The sequence below is a fragment of the Manis javanica genome, chromosome 1 (assembly GCF_040802235.1).
Source record: "Manis javanica isolate MJ-LG chromosome 1, MJ_LKY, whole genome shotgun sequence".
Lineage (NCBI taxonomy): Eukaryota > Metazoa > Chordata > Mammalia > Pholidota > Manidae > Manis > Manis javanica.
This window is the reverse complement of record NC_133156.1, coordinates 76,286,530-76,304,531: the sequence shown is the minus strand read 5'-3', so window position 1 is coordinate 76,304,531 and position 18,002 is coordinate 76,286,530. Positions and strand designations below refer to the sequence as shown.

General features: G+C 34.8%; 1 protein-coding gene across 25 annotated transcripts in view; it reads right to left on the bottom strand.

Moving 5' to 3' along the window:
- The window catches only part of MCTP1 (multiple C2 and transmembrane domain containing 1), a 514,406-nt gene that overhangs the window by 185,005 nt on the left and 311,399 nt on the right, over window positions 1-18,002 (bottom strand). For 12 of the 25 annotated variants that reach the window (XR_012130151.1, XR_012130150.1, XR_012130148.1 and 9 more), the window contains 4 exons: window positions 13,229-13,288; window positions 7,879-7,956; window positions 3,270-3,440; window positions 541-671 (listed from right to left, as the gene is read on the bottom strand). Coding sequence is in view for 22 of the 25 variants with exons in the window: in XM_073233821.1 (XP_073089922.1) it covers window positions 541-671; window positions 3,270-3,440; window positions 7,879-7,956; window positions 13,229-13,288 (440 nt within the window). In the remaining 3 variants the exon portion in view is untranslated. The remainder of the gene's footprint in view (window positions 1-540; window positions 672-3,269; window positions 3,441-7,878; window positions 7,957-13,228; window positions 13,289-18,002) is intronic. The other 13 variants (XM_073233902.1, XM_037012107.2, XM_073233854.1 and 10 more) reach the window with 3 other exon arrangements.

The window sequence follows — 18,002 nt, the reverse complement described above, 5'->3', positions numbered from 1 at the left end:
CTCTTCTTCCCTGCATGATCAGATTAACATGGATCTGCCTCACTTGCATGTTTCCTTCACTAAAATTTGGGGACTCTGCAGATTTATGAACTCTTAGGAGATTATAAAGATTCTCTACCTTGCAGAGAGTTGTAGGAAACAATGCATTTCATGGTCACAATATGCTTTATGAAAAGTGGTATTATTTCAGATCACTTTACAGACTATGAATATGCTCTTTGTTCTTTTAAGTATCTTACATCAAATGAGATTCCTCTTTCTCAATTCCCATAGCTTTTACACACAGCGTTCCTGACATCTGGAGAAAATTTCTGGCTATCCAATTCAGACAGCTTGTCTATCAACTGGTCAAAACTGCCACCTACTGGTCAGCCTTCAAATAGACTTTTCAGTTCGCCCAAGCATTGCCTTACATGGTAAGATACTTTCCTCCAGGACAGTAAACCAGAAAAGGCCAGTATAACCAGACTGAAAGAAATTATCCTCTTAACAAAATTCCCCCTCTGCAGGGTGAAGCAAAAGACACCAAGCTTCACAAACCTGCCAATGAAATCATCCCTTTTCCCAGCATCTTTGTCCCAGGTAGTGATGTCAATGATGCCACCTCTCTCTTCATAGAGATGAAAATCAAACTGTTCCCTCCACTGAGGATTCAACGTTTTTGGCATAATCTGGAAAAACAAAAGTCATTACTGTCACATCAACATCAGTCTTTTAAAAACCTTAACTCGAGACCATTAAATCAATAGAACTTTAGATACCATCTAAAAAGCATGTAAGTGTGAGAATTGAACAGCTCCCCAGAAATGATGGAGACGAGTTACTAGAGCTCTAGAATCTTTACTGCAATATTGTCTGAGAAAACCTGAAAGGGTGTGCCCTGAAAACACAAGGCACCCCCACACCACTTGAATCACAGATGAGAGAGATGTATTACATAGAGAAGGTAAATGTTTATAAGTGAAACAACTCACTCAGATATTAGCATGCATTTTACCTAACAACTTTATGCAGAAAGATGTAACTCATAGCCTGTCATCTCATAATAAAGGAAAATAAGGATTTCTAGGTTTTGTTTTATTTTCCTTGCTTCCTCCACATAGGAATTCTTAGCTGAACACATGAAAAAAAGAAAAAAAACAGACAGTGAAGTTCTGTGGGGGCAGGAGGAAAAAACAAGTAACTTTGGATAGCCAGGCAAAGCTTTACCTTAGAGTTACAGCATCGATGTATCATCCCTACTTTATATATGGAAGAACTGAGATCTAGAGGTTAAGTGACCCACCAAAGGTCATTATGTTTTACTATCTAGACTCTAACTCAAGTCTTTGTTTAGAGCTTTAGATCTCTTTCCCCAAAACAATATGCCAAAAATGTTTGAGAATTAATATGAGCATGTGTGCGTGTATAATCTCCATGATGCATATACAAGAAAGATCTTATCTAAAGTGCAATTTTGTAATTTCTAGTATTCAGATAAGACACCTGGTGGAGTCAATGAAAAAAGTGACCCATATTGATGCGTTCTAAGATTTCATTCACCATGGGATTAAGCAACATTCCTATTTGTTTCCCTATTCTTTCTTTTTAGAGAGAGGCATACAGTGGCCTTTTCTCTTTTTAATGTATGAGAGACAGATTTTCAGATGTAAAGACTTTGAAAGCAATGAAGTATGTTATGTGCAAAGGTAATGCAAATGAATCACAATTTTTAAAGTTCATAATCTGAAATTAATCAGCAATAGATCATGGAAAGAAAGAGCAAAGAGAGACACGTGTCCATAGCTGGGTTTCATATTTCATATTTAAAGAGCAGAACTATAAAAATAAGTAATGTTTAAGCCTACCAGAACATGGGAATGATGTTAATTGATAAAGGACAAGATAGAAGTGGTCAGAGGTACCTATTTTTGGAATCAGTAGTTTCTTTAAAATGTTATTAAGCCCATGGCAGAAAAAAAATGATGGCACTGGATGGATGCTATGATAATTCAAATTGGGTCAGATGAAGTCCTATGGTATCCTGGGGAGTGGTCTGTTTCACTTATTTGGCCAAGAAGAGCCTAACTTTTCAGTTTCCTTTTTTGTGATTGTCTTCCCTATATGATTTCCTTCAGGTCAGAAATGATGCCTGCCCCTTCCATGTGGACACTCAGTGAGGTAACTCATCAGCCTGCCTGCAGTTCTTACGGCCAGCTAGTGAATCAGCTCTGTGACATCTCGCCGCCTTAGGTACTGATGAACACCTCCTGGGCCAGAAGGAACTCAGGCAGGCCGTGTTCTAAATGATGACGTCAAGGTGCAGGTATTTTCACTGAAGCAGCATGGGATTTTTAACACAAGATGGGTGTAATGAGTAGTCCCAAGCTGTCTACAATAACAGCTCTAGAAGCTGACCATTGAAGAGGTTGTATTTGGGTATAACACAGATAAGACTTGTGCCCAACTATACTGGGACTATAATGACCTTTACTAATTATTACTACTTCTATCAATAATATGATTATTTAATAAAACATAGTGTTACTACTAATGGAATTGTTATTACACAGTGCATTTCTTACTACTGCTGCTACTCTTCGTTTTCCTTCTGCTACCATCATTTATCGGGTATTTATTATGGGTGAGGCAGTATTCCAAGCCCTGTGCCTGAAAAACATATTCATTCAGTCTTCTCAGTAACTTTATTAGGGAGGCATCATTTTAGTTTTAACTTTACAGATGGGGGAATTGGGGCAGGGAGGGGTGAAGTAACTTGCCCCATGGCACACTGCTAGTAGTAGTCGCAGGAATTTGGCCCTTTGTTTTCTAAATTAAAAAACAAACAAACTGGCAATCCATATTGGCACAAGTCAGCTTGACTAAAATGGTTCAGAGGTACAGAGGTTTTTATGGCATGTGAAATAATATTAGCTGTACTGATGTTAGTGCTAGCGGTAATAATAATAGTGACCAGTACTCTTTCAGCACTTCATGTTTCAGCCTTTTTTTTTTAAGAGATAGTTCCTGCTATTATTCTTGTGTTATGATGAAGAAATTGAGACATGAAGAAGTTCAGTAGTTTACCCAAGTCACCATAGCACACTAAGTGAGAAATGCAATAGAATTGTAATACAAATGCAATATAACACCTCTTGTTTTTTTAGGACGTTCAAAAGAAGTTCCGGTAAGCATTTTAAAAAGTACCTAGTGTTTTTATATTCCAAAGCATGGCTATTAACTACCACTGCCTTATAATGCTGAAAAGAACCCAAAAGGGATATGGTCACCTTGCTCTTATATTTCTGGTGCCCGAGCCGGAACTTCACATAGGGGTCACTCAACCCATTTGAATCCATCGCCTTGAGATCTCGCCCCTCAATCAGTGTGATGCTGACTATTCCTCTCCAAAGATGTGATTTTCTGTGTACATCTGATAGGCGTAAACTTTGGGTCTGAAACTTTTGGCAAAGGAAAACAAAGTTAGCTTATTGTGTTTAAAATCAAAATACCTCATTTGGCATTACCCTTTCCCCGGTTGTAATTTTTCAAAAGTAAAAAGTAGTTACAATCTTTAAAAAATAAAAATAATGTATGGATTATTAATTATTTATTATAAAACAATAAATGAGAAGTTATATAATAAATTTCAGGTTAAGTGAGTAGTCAAAAAGAGGTAAGTGCTAAAAATAAAGTCTGGTTTCGTTAGTCTTAAAATTTACAAGACGTAGATACTTCAAGAATATCAGAGATTATTTGCATATATGTCAAATATGCTTATGTCAAACTACATAAAAATAAATACATAAATATCAAAGTCCTCATCCTCACTGCTATTTAATTTTTAATTATACTTTTTGAAAACCTTTTTTTTTATTTTATAAATGGATTTTACAAGGGGTTTTCAGTTGTAAGATTAGTTGCAAGGTCTATTCATACAACTTAAAAATTTCTTTATTGCCACAGTAGAAGATAACAGTTTCAGTTCACCAAGGAACTATTTAAGGTACCACAGAACAGAAAACAAAGCCAATACACCCACCTGAGATGTCTTGCTTATGTCTGAACCTTGCATCACATTTTTTAAATTATATATGTGATTTATATTGGTAGGTATGTTTCTGAATTTATTGCTCATTCTAGTATTTGAACATTTTCTTTAATGTTTTTATTATGCTCAATTCTAAATCACAATATTCAGGCCAATGAACATCAGAATTTTTAAAAATTAACAAGTCTACTAAAAACGGCCATATATATTAATCTCTTTGAACTAAATAAAACAAGCCAGAGAAAGTGGCTAAAATTTTAAAACATTTCATTCTGGTTCAGAACCAAGCAGTATTATAAAAAATGCTGTGTCTTTCATATTGTAGAGCATGTTTTCTCCACTTATAGTCATTTCATGAAGAAATTCAATGTTTTTCTCAACCTCAAAGTACTCCACTTCTAAATTATGGATTAGCTCTACTTCTGGCCTAATTCCTTCTATATTAATATTATAAAATTATAGCCAATTTTGAATAACTCCACCCCCTACTTTGAAGTCCCACCTGGTTTCTATACCCCAGTAATGCCATAGCCATTTTTATTTGTTGTCATCAAAAGTCATGCATTTCAAGGAGCTTTATTGTGAAACTGAAAGCTATGTTCTTCAAAATATAATACTTCTAATATTTTAACATTTTAATGGAAATCTTTCTAAATCACATTGTACATTTCCTTCCCTTGGTAACCAGCAAATTTTGAACATCATTGGTGGCTCTACCTTATTAGTATCAACTTTGTCTACACACCCCTCACCTCTGAGAACTCCAAGAGCATTGTTCAACTGTGTTCCAAAGTGTATCGGATGGAGCACCTTAACATCCACAGGAATCCATGCCCTACTTCAGCTAGAGTCCCTCTGCTCCCATCTGGTTTCCACATCAGATTTTGTTTGAACCAAGAATTTCTCAGATTGAAATAATTATTTAGAATTCATTGCACCAAGTGATCTTCAAGGGGTTTTAAGACTTCACATTACTTATTATTATATAATGTGGCAACAGATTTCAGTGTTTTTATTTTTTATATCTTTCATCTATCTATCTATCATCTATCTATCTATCTATCTATCTATCTATCTATCTATCTATCTATCTATCTATCATCTATCTATCTATTATCTATCTATCATCTATCAATCTCTAACCACTTCTGATTCTGTCAAAATTTCCTCTAATAGCACTGTAGAGAATCAGGTTCTGAACTTTGGGTCTGAAACTTTTGTTCAGGAATATGAGCGGAAAAGAGGAAAGAAGGAAAACAAATTTGTGGAAAGCGAAAAGAAAGACCTTAGCAAAGACCAACAAATTAATAACTACCCATTAATATAGGGCTTCAGAACTTAAAAGTGTATATGTGTACATTTTATCATTTGATTTGCACTAAAACCCTATGCAGTAAGAAGGCAAGGCCTGGGATTCCCATTCTACTGATTAGGAGTCCGAGGCTCAGAGTAGTAGGGCTAATTAAATGGGTGGGCTATGACTAGAACCCAGTATTTCTGACGTTTATTCCTGAGATCTTCCAGTATTGGTCTTTAAGGCAAAGACTCTCTCGAGGTTTAAAAGTAATCATGATTTAAGTATAATGTTCCTAAAGGGTACTCTCCAGTTAAGTGAGTTGATTATATTGGAAATGACATTCCAGTCTAGATTTTCTTACATGGCTAATGCATGGAATCACCTTCCTATTATATGGGCACATGTATTTATAATATTTTAGCTTGACGATGGATGATATACTAATGACATTTTGTATGTACTCTAGAAACAAAAGTCATACACTACACTCAGTCAAATAATAGCTGGGTACAATCTAGGCTACACAACATCTTGAATTAGTAAAGCTAAGTTGGGTTCTTGAATGGAAGCTAAGGGGGAGGAGGGAGAACTATTCCTTCACAAAAACAGAACTAATGGATTTGGGAATTGAGGTGATTTGCACAAAAGGTCAAAAGAAAAAAAGGGGGAGTTCCAGAGACACACTAACTGATATCATTTTTGAAGTGAGTTTTTTCCTTATTCAATATTTTGTAAGCGGTACTTTACTCAAAACAAAATCTGTAATTCAGCTGTGATTTGATTGAATAACTACACAGTCATAAAACAGATGAATATTCAGTCTAAGTGTGAAGAATAGGAGCTTGAAATAAAATTATAAGGTAAAGGGGAAAGAAATAAACTTAGGCTATTAACAGTAGAAGAGATAAGCACTTAACATAAACACCACTTGCATCTTTCCAGCAATTTTTGACCATGTGACTTGGGCATGTAGCTCCCTCTCTGGATCTCAATTTTCTTATCTATGGTTTCCCAGAATCTACTAAGAGAACTTTCTTGGTGTGTGTGTCAGGGGTGCAAATTAGGGGTGTCTGTATGTTGGAAGCCTGCATAGAAAAAAACAATATTCCATAAACAAAGAAATGTAACCTGATTAAGATAGTCATTTTTTACTTTATTTAATTTTAAGCCAGAGTTTTGGGAAGCTCATTGAAGGGGTGGTGGAAAGAGGAATTCTACCACATCCCCAAAAAAACCCTTTGAAAACTGCTAGCTCCAATGCTCTCCAAGGTACCTTCTGAGGCGCTTGTGGCTCTGTTTAAAGTTTCCTTCCTCTATACAGCAAAGTTCTCAAAGTGTGGTCCACAGACCAATGGCATCAACATAACCTAGGAAACTGTTAGAAATTCAATTTCTTTAGCCCCCCCACCCCACCCCCAGACCAAGGGAATCAGAAGCTTTGGGGGTGGGCGCAGCACTAGCTTAACCTGCGGTCACACAAGGAGTTCTGACACACAGTCAAGTGTGCGGACCCCTGCTGTGTCATTTCCAAGGTGCACACACATGGGCCTGCTCTTATGTTCTGATCTCTGTGATTAATCACTACAACTACACTTTGTCCACTCTCTGGTATGGAGAGTACATATGCTAATTAAAGTCCTTTAGTTCTGCTTCTGAATTTACTGATTAGGAAAGCTGACTGGTCTGGGTAGTGGAGCATTTAAAGAGAGAAGTAGTAGCCTACTAAAAAATTATGTGAAGTTTGCATAATTTACTATTTCCTTCCTTTGCTAGTGTTTTTCCTCATTGGATGTATGTAAATAATACACATTAAGTATCGACAACCAGTCAACCAAAAATTACTTTCTGAGCCCTTAAATGGCAAAGAGTGTGAAACAAATCCAAGATATTCCTCAATAAATTAACATATTACAGCTGGTCCTTCGTTGTCTAAGGTAATGTTCTGAACTACGTCCTTGTTGAAATGGAATTCTATTTGAGGAGGGAAATCAAAAAGGAGGGAAGAATAAAAAGGGAAACTAACCTAGCTTCAAAGCAAAGAGCCAATTCTGCAGAAGGAGGTGTAATCTTTGATCTTTTAAAGCAGTAATTCCCAAATTTTAGTGGGAAGTTCACTGAAATCGCTAGGCCTGACCCCCCCGGATGTGATTCAGTTCTGGTGGAGCAGAGTGCATGTGTATCTCCATCATGTGCTCCACGTGATTCTCATGCACACCAAAGTTTGAGATCCACTCTCATAAGAAAAATTCATCCAGGTTCAGATTTAATATAGAATATCAAGATACCAGGTACTGATACAAATTTCAAGATCAGAGACAATTAGTGATATGTATCTTTTGTTAAGATTTTAGAACTAGTGAGCTAGCATTTTAAAGAGAATATTAGTTTACATATATTATTCCTTGAGAAGGAATTGCAGATTTCAATTCCTTTTCATGTGAATAAAAAAGTTAGGATAGGGAAGAGGTTTTCAGAGCACTAAGTCAGCCATGAGAGTTCACAGCTCATGCAAGCTCAGAAAAAAAAAAGGAAACTGAATGGTTGAACTTACTTGTGCATTTTGGTAATGAGCAGTCTGAAGGTCTGCTCTGCAGACGCCCCGGACAGGGAAAGCAGGCCTGCCGCACGTCTGGATGGAAATGAACGATCAGAGATGTACAGGAAAGCTTTGGGCCACTAGCAACACCTCATTTCAATTAAAAGTTAGCATTATTCTTCAAAAAACATCATTTGAAACAATATGTATTTGTTTCTCAAGTCACTCCCAGAAAATATCTTCTAGCACAATGAAGATAATTGCCAGTGCAATAGTATAGTTCCCTGCCTCCATTTTCTTCACAGCATAATGCTGCAGTAGTCAAGAAAATAAAGCACAGAGATTGTAGGGTGATGGATTCTACTTAAATGGTTTCAGGCTTTTATCAATAGTTGTAGCAGAGAAAAGAACCATTGTAAGAGAATTCATGAAAAGAATCATTTTCCCAAGTCTGGTGTTTCAAAAATTTCTTGAGACTTGTTTATAACATCAAAAACGAGGTAAGGCTCCAGAAGAATAAATGTTACACGGGCAGGCAATAACCATGATCCAATTAGCTGCATCCCACACGTGAATCCCCCATACTGATTAAAGAGAGATGTCTAAAGCAACAGAGAAATTTCGCCCCATATAACACTTCCCCTTGTTGCCTTTGTTCCTAAAAAAGCAAGCAAAAGGTCTTCACTATTAAGACCAAGAACAGCAACAGATGCATTGAGATGCACCTATATAAGAAATTTTGAAGGCAATTATCACAGTGGGGCTAAAAGTTTGTATTAAATGACTTCTAGTGCAGCTAGACAAAGTTTCTGAACAATAGTATTATGAGATGAGCTTTGTCAGCTCTAATAACATCAACAGGGAGGATTAGACTAGGCCAGCCTGAAAGGTAGGTTAGATTATACAGAGAGAAATAAACTTGCATTGAGCAGCTACTATGTGCTGTAGTTTTCATACTTCAGGGTTTTTCCAGTCACGACAAGTATTTTTATAAAGAAACTGATGCACAGAGAAGATAAATACCCTACTCAATGCGAGATGGCTAGAGATTGGCAAGGCTGAGATTTGAATCTGGGGTTGCTAATACCTAATTGATGACTTTCTCCACCATATCTCATTTTTTGACAATGCCTAAGAAGTTCATGATATAAAAGATAATCTGTACAGGATTTGTTGAAATACTCTGAATTAGGTTAGATGAAATATATCCTTCAGTATAGACTATCAAGAAAGGCTAATCAGGAGCTTAGAGGAAATAAAAGTTAGCAAGTAGTAAACTCTACCATATATTGTTCAGTAAAGCATGTGAAAGTGAACTGTACTCTATAATAAATTATAGTCTGATACATTAATAAAAGGTGAAGTTGTAGAATCTTGTATATAATTGAGAACACCTCTGTATTTCGATTCTAGTTAATCAAGTTTATTAATTCCACTCCTTGAAAAACTGGATCACTAATAATAGGAGATGTGCTGCTAGATCCTGATTAAAGGACAGCTCAAAACCAAAGAAATCTATTTAGACTTAACATGTGGCTAAAGGAACACCCAGTCATACCAATTTTCTCCCTGATGTGTGCAAATAATCCTTGGCTTTTGTTATCCTGGACTTTATTGCTGGTGAATGACCTAATCCTTCCAAATGAGACCCAGGCACTTTGAAACTGGATTGAAATACATTGCTTGTACCTTACAATAGCTTGGAGTCAGCCCTTTTCTCTACTTTCGCACAGAGGTGCACATACTTTTATTTAATCAAATGATCCATGAGATACTACAAAGAAGAGAAAATGTCAGCTGAGAGTGACTGTTTTGTGCTGCAAAGCCTGGATCCTGGAGCAATTATTAGCTCAATCCCAGGCACAGGCATGTCCTATCTTTTCCTTTTCCTGTTGAGTTCATTCCAGTGAATTGCACCTGGATGATGAAGTTCAACAAGTACATTTGTTCTACAGCCCATCCACCCTTTTAAAACACGATTGCCTTTACAGAAAACCCTCCCAGGGCTTTGTCTGGCCTAGTTTGAAGTGTCTCAACTAATAAAAAAGCTTTGATCCCTTTTTTCTTAGAAGGTGATTCACTGGCACTCTAATCCTTCGAGAAATTCTCATGGTTTTCATCCTTAAACTTTCTTTCCCATTTCTATTGCTTCTTGATACAATTTACGGTGTCAGGAAGACATTTATGTTTACTCCACATGTTTTAACTACCTTTTCTAAATTTAATTGTGGTCAAACAAAAGTTTTTCAGCTTTTACATTATTTGCTCAAAATATATACTAGTTACAAATCATCATATATGTTATAATCTTGTTGGTTTGTTAAAGTAATCTATTTGTTTTCACCAGTGATATGGTAAAGAAATAATGAGTCCTGGGTTTGACTTACAGAGACTTCTTTTTTGGAGATTTTTAATTAAAAGTTACAAATATTTTTGAGGGTCTTGCTTTCATACCTAAAGATAGAAATAATACCTGAATTTTTCTGGGGTGTATGTCAGATACCGTTGAATTCAGAGTGTAAGCCCTTTAGCTTACACATTCTTGTTTTACAAACCCAATCCCTCTTCTCTTGGGTCTGCAGGGTCCTCCTCCAAACTCACCTTTATTTGACCCTAGGGTAATACCTTGGTAAAACTAATTGTTCTGTATTCTACGCACTTGTTTTGTTCATTTTATATTATGACCCATTTCTCCACTTTTTATATAAGCTATCTTGGTGTAGACCAGCCTTCACTATGTAAACAATATTAAATTTTCTCTTTAATTCACTACAGTGTTCTTATAAGATGGTTGGTTCTATTAACTCTCAGTCATCAAAATCTAAAAGTCTAGTCAAGAAGATAATTGGAAACTAACTTAAATGTATTAAATATCTGAAAAACACTGCACTGAGTTACCATTCTTTAGTGGGAAGTTAAAAGTCTTTAATTCTGACTTAAGAGAAATCCAACTGGCTTCACGTAATTTTTATTACTTTCATGAAGAACATGGTAATTGCCATACTCATTGCTTAATGTTCTGTGGCCTAAGATAGCAAGTTTTGATGAATTATGTTATGCTTTTGAAAAATTAATCCCTGTATCACTTCAGTCTTATTTTGTTCTCAAGAAAATTAAGATACAGCAAGTAGCACCAATATTCACTGAGCAAGTTCTCGCCAGGATTTCATTTCACTCAGTGTTACTCAGTTGCTATCTCCTGGATACATGTATTAATCCTTATAAATATCCTGATAAATTTTTCTTTAAATCACATCCTGTTAAACTCACACAGTGCTCATAACTCTTCATCTAAGATTGTGTCTGAGCTATTTAGGTTTTCTGCCCATCTGAAAATGTCTATGGGAAAACTCCTTCTGTTTATACCACTTCTAAAAGATCATCAGAATACAAGTATTGCCTGGGCAAAGAGCAATGCAGTTGATTATCAGAGTGACCCTTGAATGTGGATATTAAAGATCATACTCATCCAAAGCAGATTTGGTCACTGACTTTCTGAATTTGTCAAATGGGCCCTCAAACACACACATCCACTGGTGGCTTAAAGAGCTGTGAAGGGCCACATACATGCAAAAGAGTCTGAAGGGGTGTCAATAAAGACAAACTAAGGGGCAGTTCACATACATTATCTTTCTATTTAGCAGTTCAGAAAGGAACTCTGCTGCTTTAAGTCTCCACAAAAACATGTATTTCCATGACCTTCAGCGAGAGCAAAGTATTGGTACTGATCATGCCATCACTTCTCTGGGCCTTAGTTTCCTTGATGGTAAAATAAGTGACCTCTAAAGGTTCTGCCTTTATGACTCAACCTGTTTGTCACTCAACATATGTTCAGAAAAAAGATATTATACCAACTGTACCTCAGATACAGAAAAAGCTATCTTTTAAATTTGCATATTTGTTATTCTATAATAAGATGGATTCAAGAGATTGAGAAAGGTTAATAATGAATATGTAAGGAAGAATACAACCAAATGGAAAGTACTGATAAGTGAAAGACTAAGTTGGAAGCAGCAAAGTGGAAGGAAGATGTTGAAAGAGTCATTGGAAAGGGAAACCACTAAAAAGTATTACTTAGGCAGTTGGTCCCAGTGACAAGTCTTCATTTCTAATGCTGGGTCTGTACATTTGCTGCATATAGAACAAACTCAACACAGAATACCCCTGAATTCTGCTCTCTGAGCAAAGGAGTATACTATATGAATTCATCATATTTGTGCATCTTAAGAAAATAGAGACAAAACTTTTACAAAAAGCCATTTTCCACTTAAGGAATGGAACAATTCAAATGCAATCGCTCCATGTGATCATGGATAATGCATGGACATAGAAGATGAGTTATTATTTTTTCACAGATACAGAATAACATTAGTGAAGGCAGCTGTCAGTAGACTGAAAGGACATAAAGAGGTTGTGATAATTAAAATAAGCTCACAACAATAAAAGGTTGCAAAAAAAGTGTATGCAGAGAGGTCAGAAGATGAATGGGTGTGGTTTACACTTGCTCACTGGTCAAGTAAATGCGTGACTTAATCTAGTACCTGCCAGTCTGCTTAAGAGACACAGTCCTAAAGGAGAAAGATAGTTTTTGGTCATGAGCAGGGTAAGAGCCAAGAAAAGAAAATGGCAAAGCCCTGTGAGTGTAGCGTTTTCATTGAGTATCCATTGCTAGGTAATCATGTGCCGAGTGTGAATTTTCAAAGAAAGTGGGAAACTTGAAGGCAAATCAGTAAGTGCCTTAGTGATGAATTACTGTGCATAATGCAGAGTTACAGCAGAGAAAATGGATGGCAGAGCTCATTATGCTTACATCATGAAGAGTAAATAACATTGCATTGCAATAGCATTTAAAACAAAGTCTCTGTGGAACCTTCAATTTTTTACATTTAAATCCAAAGCAGAGCTGCCGTTTTCTAATTCATGGGATTTTTTTTTTAAAGAAAGAACACTGATTATTTAGTATGTATATAGCAAAAGATCACGTTATAGAAAGAAATTTTTCTCAAACAATGGAGCAGATTTTACAAGAAGGGAAAAAAAGACCTTAACGGGCCCTCTAGATAAGTCTTAATGGACCCATCCTATTCCTGGCACGTTCTAGGCCTCTAGCTGTTAAGAATTTGGGATAAAGTCAGTTCCAAAAGGAAATGACTTCAAGGCAATGTACGAAATACATGAAGTTCTTTGTTTTTATAAATTAAGAAATGAAAGAGTCAGCCACCTAAATGACTTCAAATAGAGGAGGCAAATGAATACATCTCTCGGAGAGCCTATTTTAAAAAGTGAATTTCTTAATTCACATATAACTTTCAAAGTTACTAGAGCCCCAAGTCAAGAATAGTAACATAAAGGATTTAGACATTACCCTCCAACAGAAAGACTTCACAGAAAAATAAGATCCGACTGCTTCATTTTCTGAGAGCTCCTAAAAACAAACAAATATTTAGCTAACCTTGAGGTGTTTTGAGAAAATGTAATTAGCCAAACAAAATCAAAACAAAACCCCCAAATTAGACATTCTGAAGACACTTCGGATGTTTATAAACTGTAACTTTTATTCCCTTGGATAAATTGAAGTTTTTGTCTTATTTATATCTGACATCAATGATCGTAAAGTTCAGAGAGGGTTATTTCTGTAATTTTTTACAAGTCTACTTACCTCTTTATTTTCAATTGTTGATTAATATATTTTGGAGTCTAACACTTTATTTTATAAAGTAGAACTGTTTAAATATATTTTAAGATTTTGAAATAAGCCAAATACCTGTTCTGTTTCACAAAACAATTCAATACTACCGAACTTCAAAGAATTTTTGAAGAATGATAGCAGAAATCTTATTTGTAAATACACATTTAGTCAAAATTTGGTTTAATTCCTTACTAAGAATTTCCTAGTTTTATGATACAAATGTATTTTATGTAAATACATAAAATAAATGACTTAGTTAACTCAAGCTCCCCAAAGATAATTTTAAAAAGAAATGAATACTAAGAAAGGGGGCTACTGAGCTGAAAACAAAATGATCGATCCATGTTGGATATTTTATTACATTATCCTCAGACTTTTGTAAAGTGAAACCAATGACACTTTAGGAAATAAAAAACATAGCTACTCACTTTTAAAGAGAACATTTAAATTACATCCTTTAAACATTAATGCTTTGCATCCTGACATCTGGGTGCCATTTTAGGTAAAATGGGAAACTGGTGACAGCTATGGGAAAATACACACCTTTGAGAATGTGATGAAAAGGAAGCAGTTTTGTAATTTATTTACTTATTCTATGATTTTGTGTTAGCAACTAATATAGCAGTGGTCCAGCACCTCACATGATACCTAATATAGAGTAGGTGCTAAATAAATACTCATTGATTGGCTGTTAGTCACTTGGGGTTTCACTGGTTAAAGATACATATATTCTTTCCAACTGTGATCCCAAAAATCACATGGGAAGATAATAATAAAGTAAAGTACTTTAGGGTGTACAGCAATTTGAGTAATTTAAGGTTAGAAATAGAATTACATCACAAATTATCTATGGAACCTACCTGTGTTTTTTACATGAAATCTGTTGCTTAATGAAACCAATTACATTCCCCTAAGTTATTCGCACAGGGTTTGATCAGGTAGCATGACTAATATCAGAGGCCATCAGGGGAAAGTCTTGAGTTTAAGACATAGTTTTACCATCACTATACAGTTATAACTCATTTACATTTATAGCTATGGTTCTTATGTGTCACTGCACATTGTCACATCAATTTCTAAAAAAAAAAATCTTAGAAAGTACACTTACATTGGACATTGGGCACAAACCTTAGATGGAATAATTGCAGTCTTTTTTCTCTATAGTATTGTTTAACTCAAAAAACCTTATTTTAGTTTTAGAAAAGATGAATGTTTTCTTTTTCTATTGCCAATTCTTTTCTTTCTGTGATTCCCAGTTCTTTAGTAGCATGTTTCACAACATGTAGAAAAATTTTAAAGCATCATATTGAAGAGATTATTGCTCAAAGTCTCCTTATACAAATAATTTCCCCAGAGTTAATAACACAAATTATACAACTAACAGTGAGTTTTATCTTAATGTAAAATGTGTTAAGGCCACTTAAATAGATGTGAAAAATCTTGATTCTAGACTCAAGATAGTTACAACAAATATGACAACCATTTGGCATTTTAAAGCCTTGTTAATTCACTGAAGTTTTGGTGGTCTCAGGTGACTAGTAATGAAACTGCACCAACTCCATACTTTTCATTCTTTCTTGGATGAACACAGAGGGTAATGACCTCACTATGTGACTAGTATGCAAAGAGCAAAAGAGGATTGATGAATATTTTGGAAGTGATTTTAATAATCAAGATTTGGAACTTAGGCATTTCTGTTAAAATTTGAGAAACAAAAATATTAACCACATTTCGATCCACTCAAGTCCCTAGGCTATGCTTTTCATGCCATGTTTAATTACTTCTGTCATTATTCATCAACTAAAATTTCTATTTTACTTTACAACATAAATTCACATGTACATTTAGGCCTTTATTTCAAATGAAACAATTCAAATTTTCTGTGGACTCTTATGTCATTTATTGTTCTGATGAATACTAAAAAAGCTCCAGCAGACTAGCAAAGGCCTTTTTTCCCCTAAAGGTTCTAATCATAACAATAACAACAATAAAACACCAGGCATTATGATAATAGCTATAAACACAAGTGATTTTTTTTTTATGGAGGGCAAGTAAGACAGAGTAAACTATTCATGAATGCTAGAGGAGACTTGTCTTAAATCATATGTACAGACATTTAGTTACATTTCATTCTCCATCAAGACAAGACCTTGGTAAGTGAGGGCACATGCCATTTTAAGAGTGCTAAAATTATAAAGTAACAGCAAAAAGAAACAGAACAAAAAAGAGAGACATCAAATTGATAAAGGAAAATAACTGAAGTTATTCTGAACAATAAATTGTTTAACTATTTCTGCAGGGGTTTTGAATTTGTTAAAGTAGCAAGATCCATTGGTAATATCTTACTAAATCTGTTTTTGCCTCCAAAATACCAACACACACTAAGAACATCTCTCCTCAGAGATCAAAAATCCTGTGAATCCAAAAATTAATGAGATTTCATATTTTAAAAATCTAGAAGAGATTCTTTTTTCTTGGAGATATAAAATTAAAGGATAGTTCATTTTTCCCCCCTAACAAATGAATATGATGCTATTTTTCAGCTATCTATATAAATCACAGAACTCTTTAAGGACATTGCCATCAGATAACAAGGTTTAGGTACTAAACTTTTATTAAAAATGATATTTTATTAGCCTGAATATATACAAGACTTTAAACACATGGCATGTATTATTATTCAGCAATTTTTCAATGCTTAAAACATTCACAAGGGATTTGTAATTGTGAAGCCTGAGGACCAAATGTGAAAGTCAAGCCAGGCAGCATTCTTCCTACACAACAAGTTTTTATAGGTGTACAACTTCTTTTTATCAATACATAGGCACTTAAGAGGTAAAAAATAAATAATTTCATAAGTAAATAATTTTTGTAGTTTCCTGGTCAGACTGAGATCACTGTTTATCAAAGTTATGGCTCTTGGGTACTTCTATCAAACTCACAAGCCTATAGATACTTAATGTAATTGAAAACAGGGACATGAAATAAGTAGAAATTCACACTGAAATGCCATTATCCTGTTTTCTTGGTTATTCAAATAGGTGTTCATATCATTTATACTCATTAAACATGAATTTGATTCCCTCTGCAACTCCAACTGTCCTTTAAATACTGCTGAAGAGAGAATTTCAGCTCCCCAGAGGACCTGCCCTATAACTGAAGCCTGGCATTGCTTTGTCTTTTATTTTTCTATACATTTTACCTTAAATCTTTTATCTGAGTATGTTAGTGTGTGTACGTATGTGTGTTTGTGTATATGTATGCATAAATACATGTATGTATGTGTATATATTATTATCAACCAGGGCTTTGAAAGCAGAGTCCTCATGTAATTATGATATATTTTCATTGTGACATTTAGAGGATTTTAAAACCAATAAATCTCCTCCCAGTTCACACTCAATGCAACATATATATATACATGTATAACATATAGTCATATGTTTTTTATATATGTGTGTGTATATATATATATATATATATCTGAGGTACATACACACTATCCTGAAGCCAAGCCCAGTCCCTTTGATCAGCTCAGAAAGGGTCATGGGAAACCATCAGCTCACTGGGTAATACATATTAGCAATGTGAAGGCCAATCACCAACACCACAATTAACATCTCCAGGCTAGCACACAGGCATTAGGGAATCCATCCTCTGCTTGAGATTACATTTTGTCCTTTCACGTTGTGCCAACTCATCCAGATTTGCTCCCTGAAGGACCCACAACTTTTTAAAAATTCAACAAGAGCAGTTGAATAAATGTAATGCTGTTGTTAGAGCAAATCCCTGTAGTTACAAATTACAATACATAAAAATGCATGATATTTTATACCTATCAGAAAAATATTGTGAAAAGCAGCACAAAAATATCATCTCAACATAAAATTTAATTATGGCTCCATGTATTTTGTGGGGATAATAAAATATTTATTGGCATTATGGTATCTCTATTTTAAACAAACTTTTAGGAGTTCACTTAATGGAGGTAAAAATAAAATCCTTTGTAATAGAAATGTTCATACTATTCATCTTAGGTTTACTGTTGGATTTTGAAATCTCAGAAGCCTTAATTATGAGGCTGATTTTATAGCATTTCCAAATAACATGGATTTGGGAATATAAACAGCGGCAAAGCAAGGACTTTTAAAAGAATTTTGTATATTTCCTTTAAAATCATGTAAACATTAATATTTTCAGAGGCATATGTCTAATAAAATGAAATGAGCCACCAAAGAAAATCCTTTTGGTCACTTACAGGTGAAAGAGTCAGTGGCCACTAAAGTTTTCCTTTCTTTGCAGCTTTTAAAAAATCATCTATTTATTATCAGGATATGAGGTCTTTGTAGAAAGGACCTAACAACTGTTAAAATAATGACTTTTTTCACTATGTCTGAATGACTGTGTGAGATACTTAAAAATGTGTTAATCTGTTTTTCTACTGTTTCTT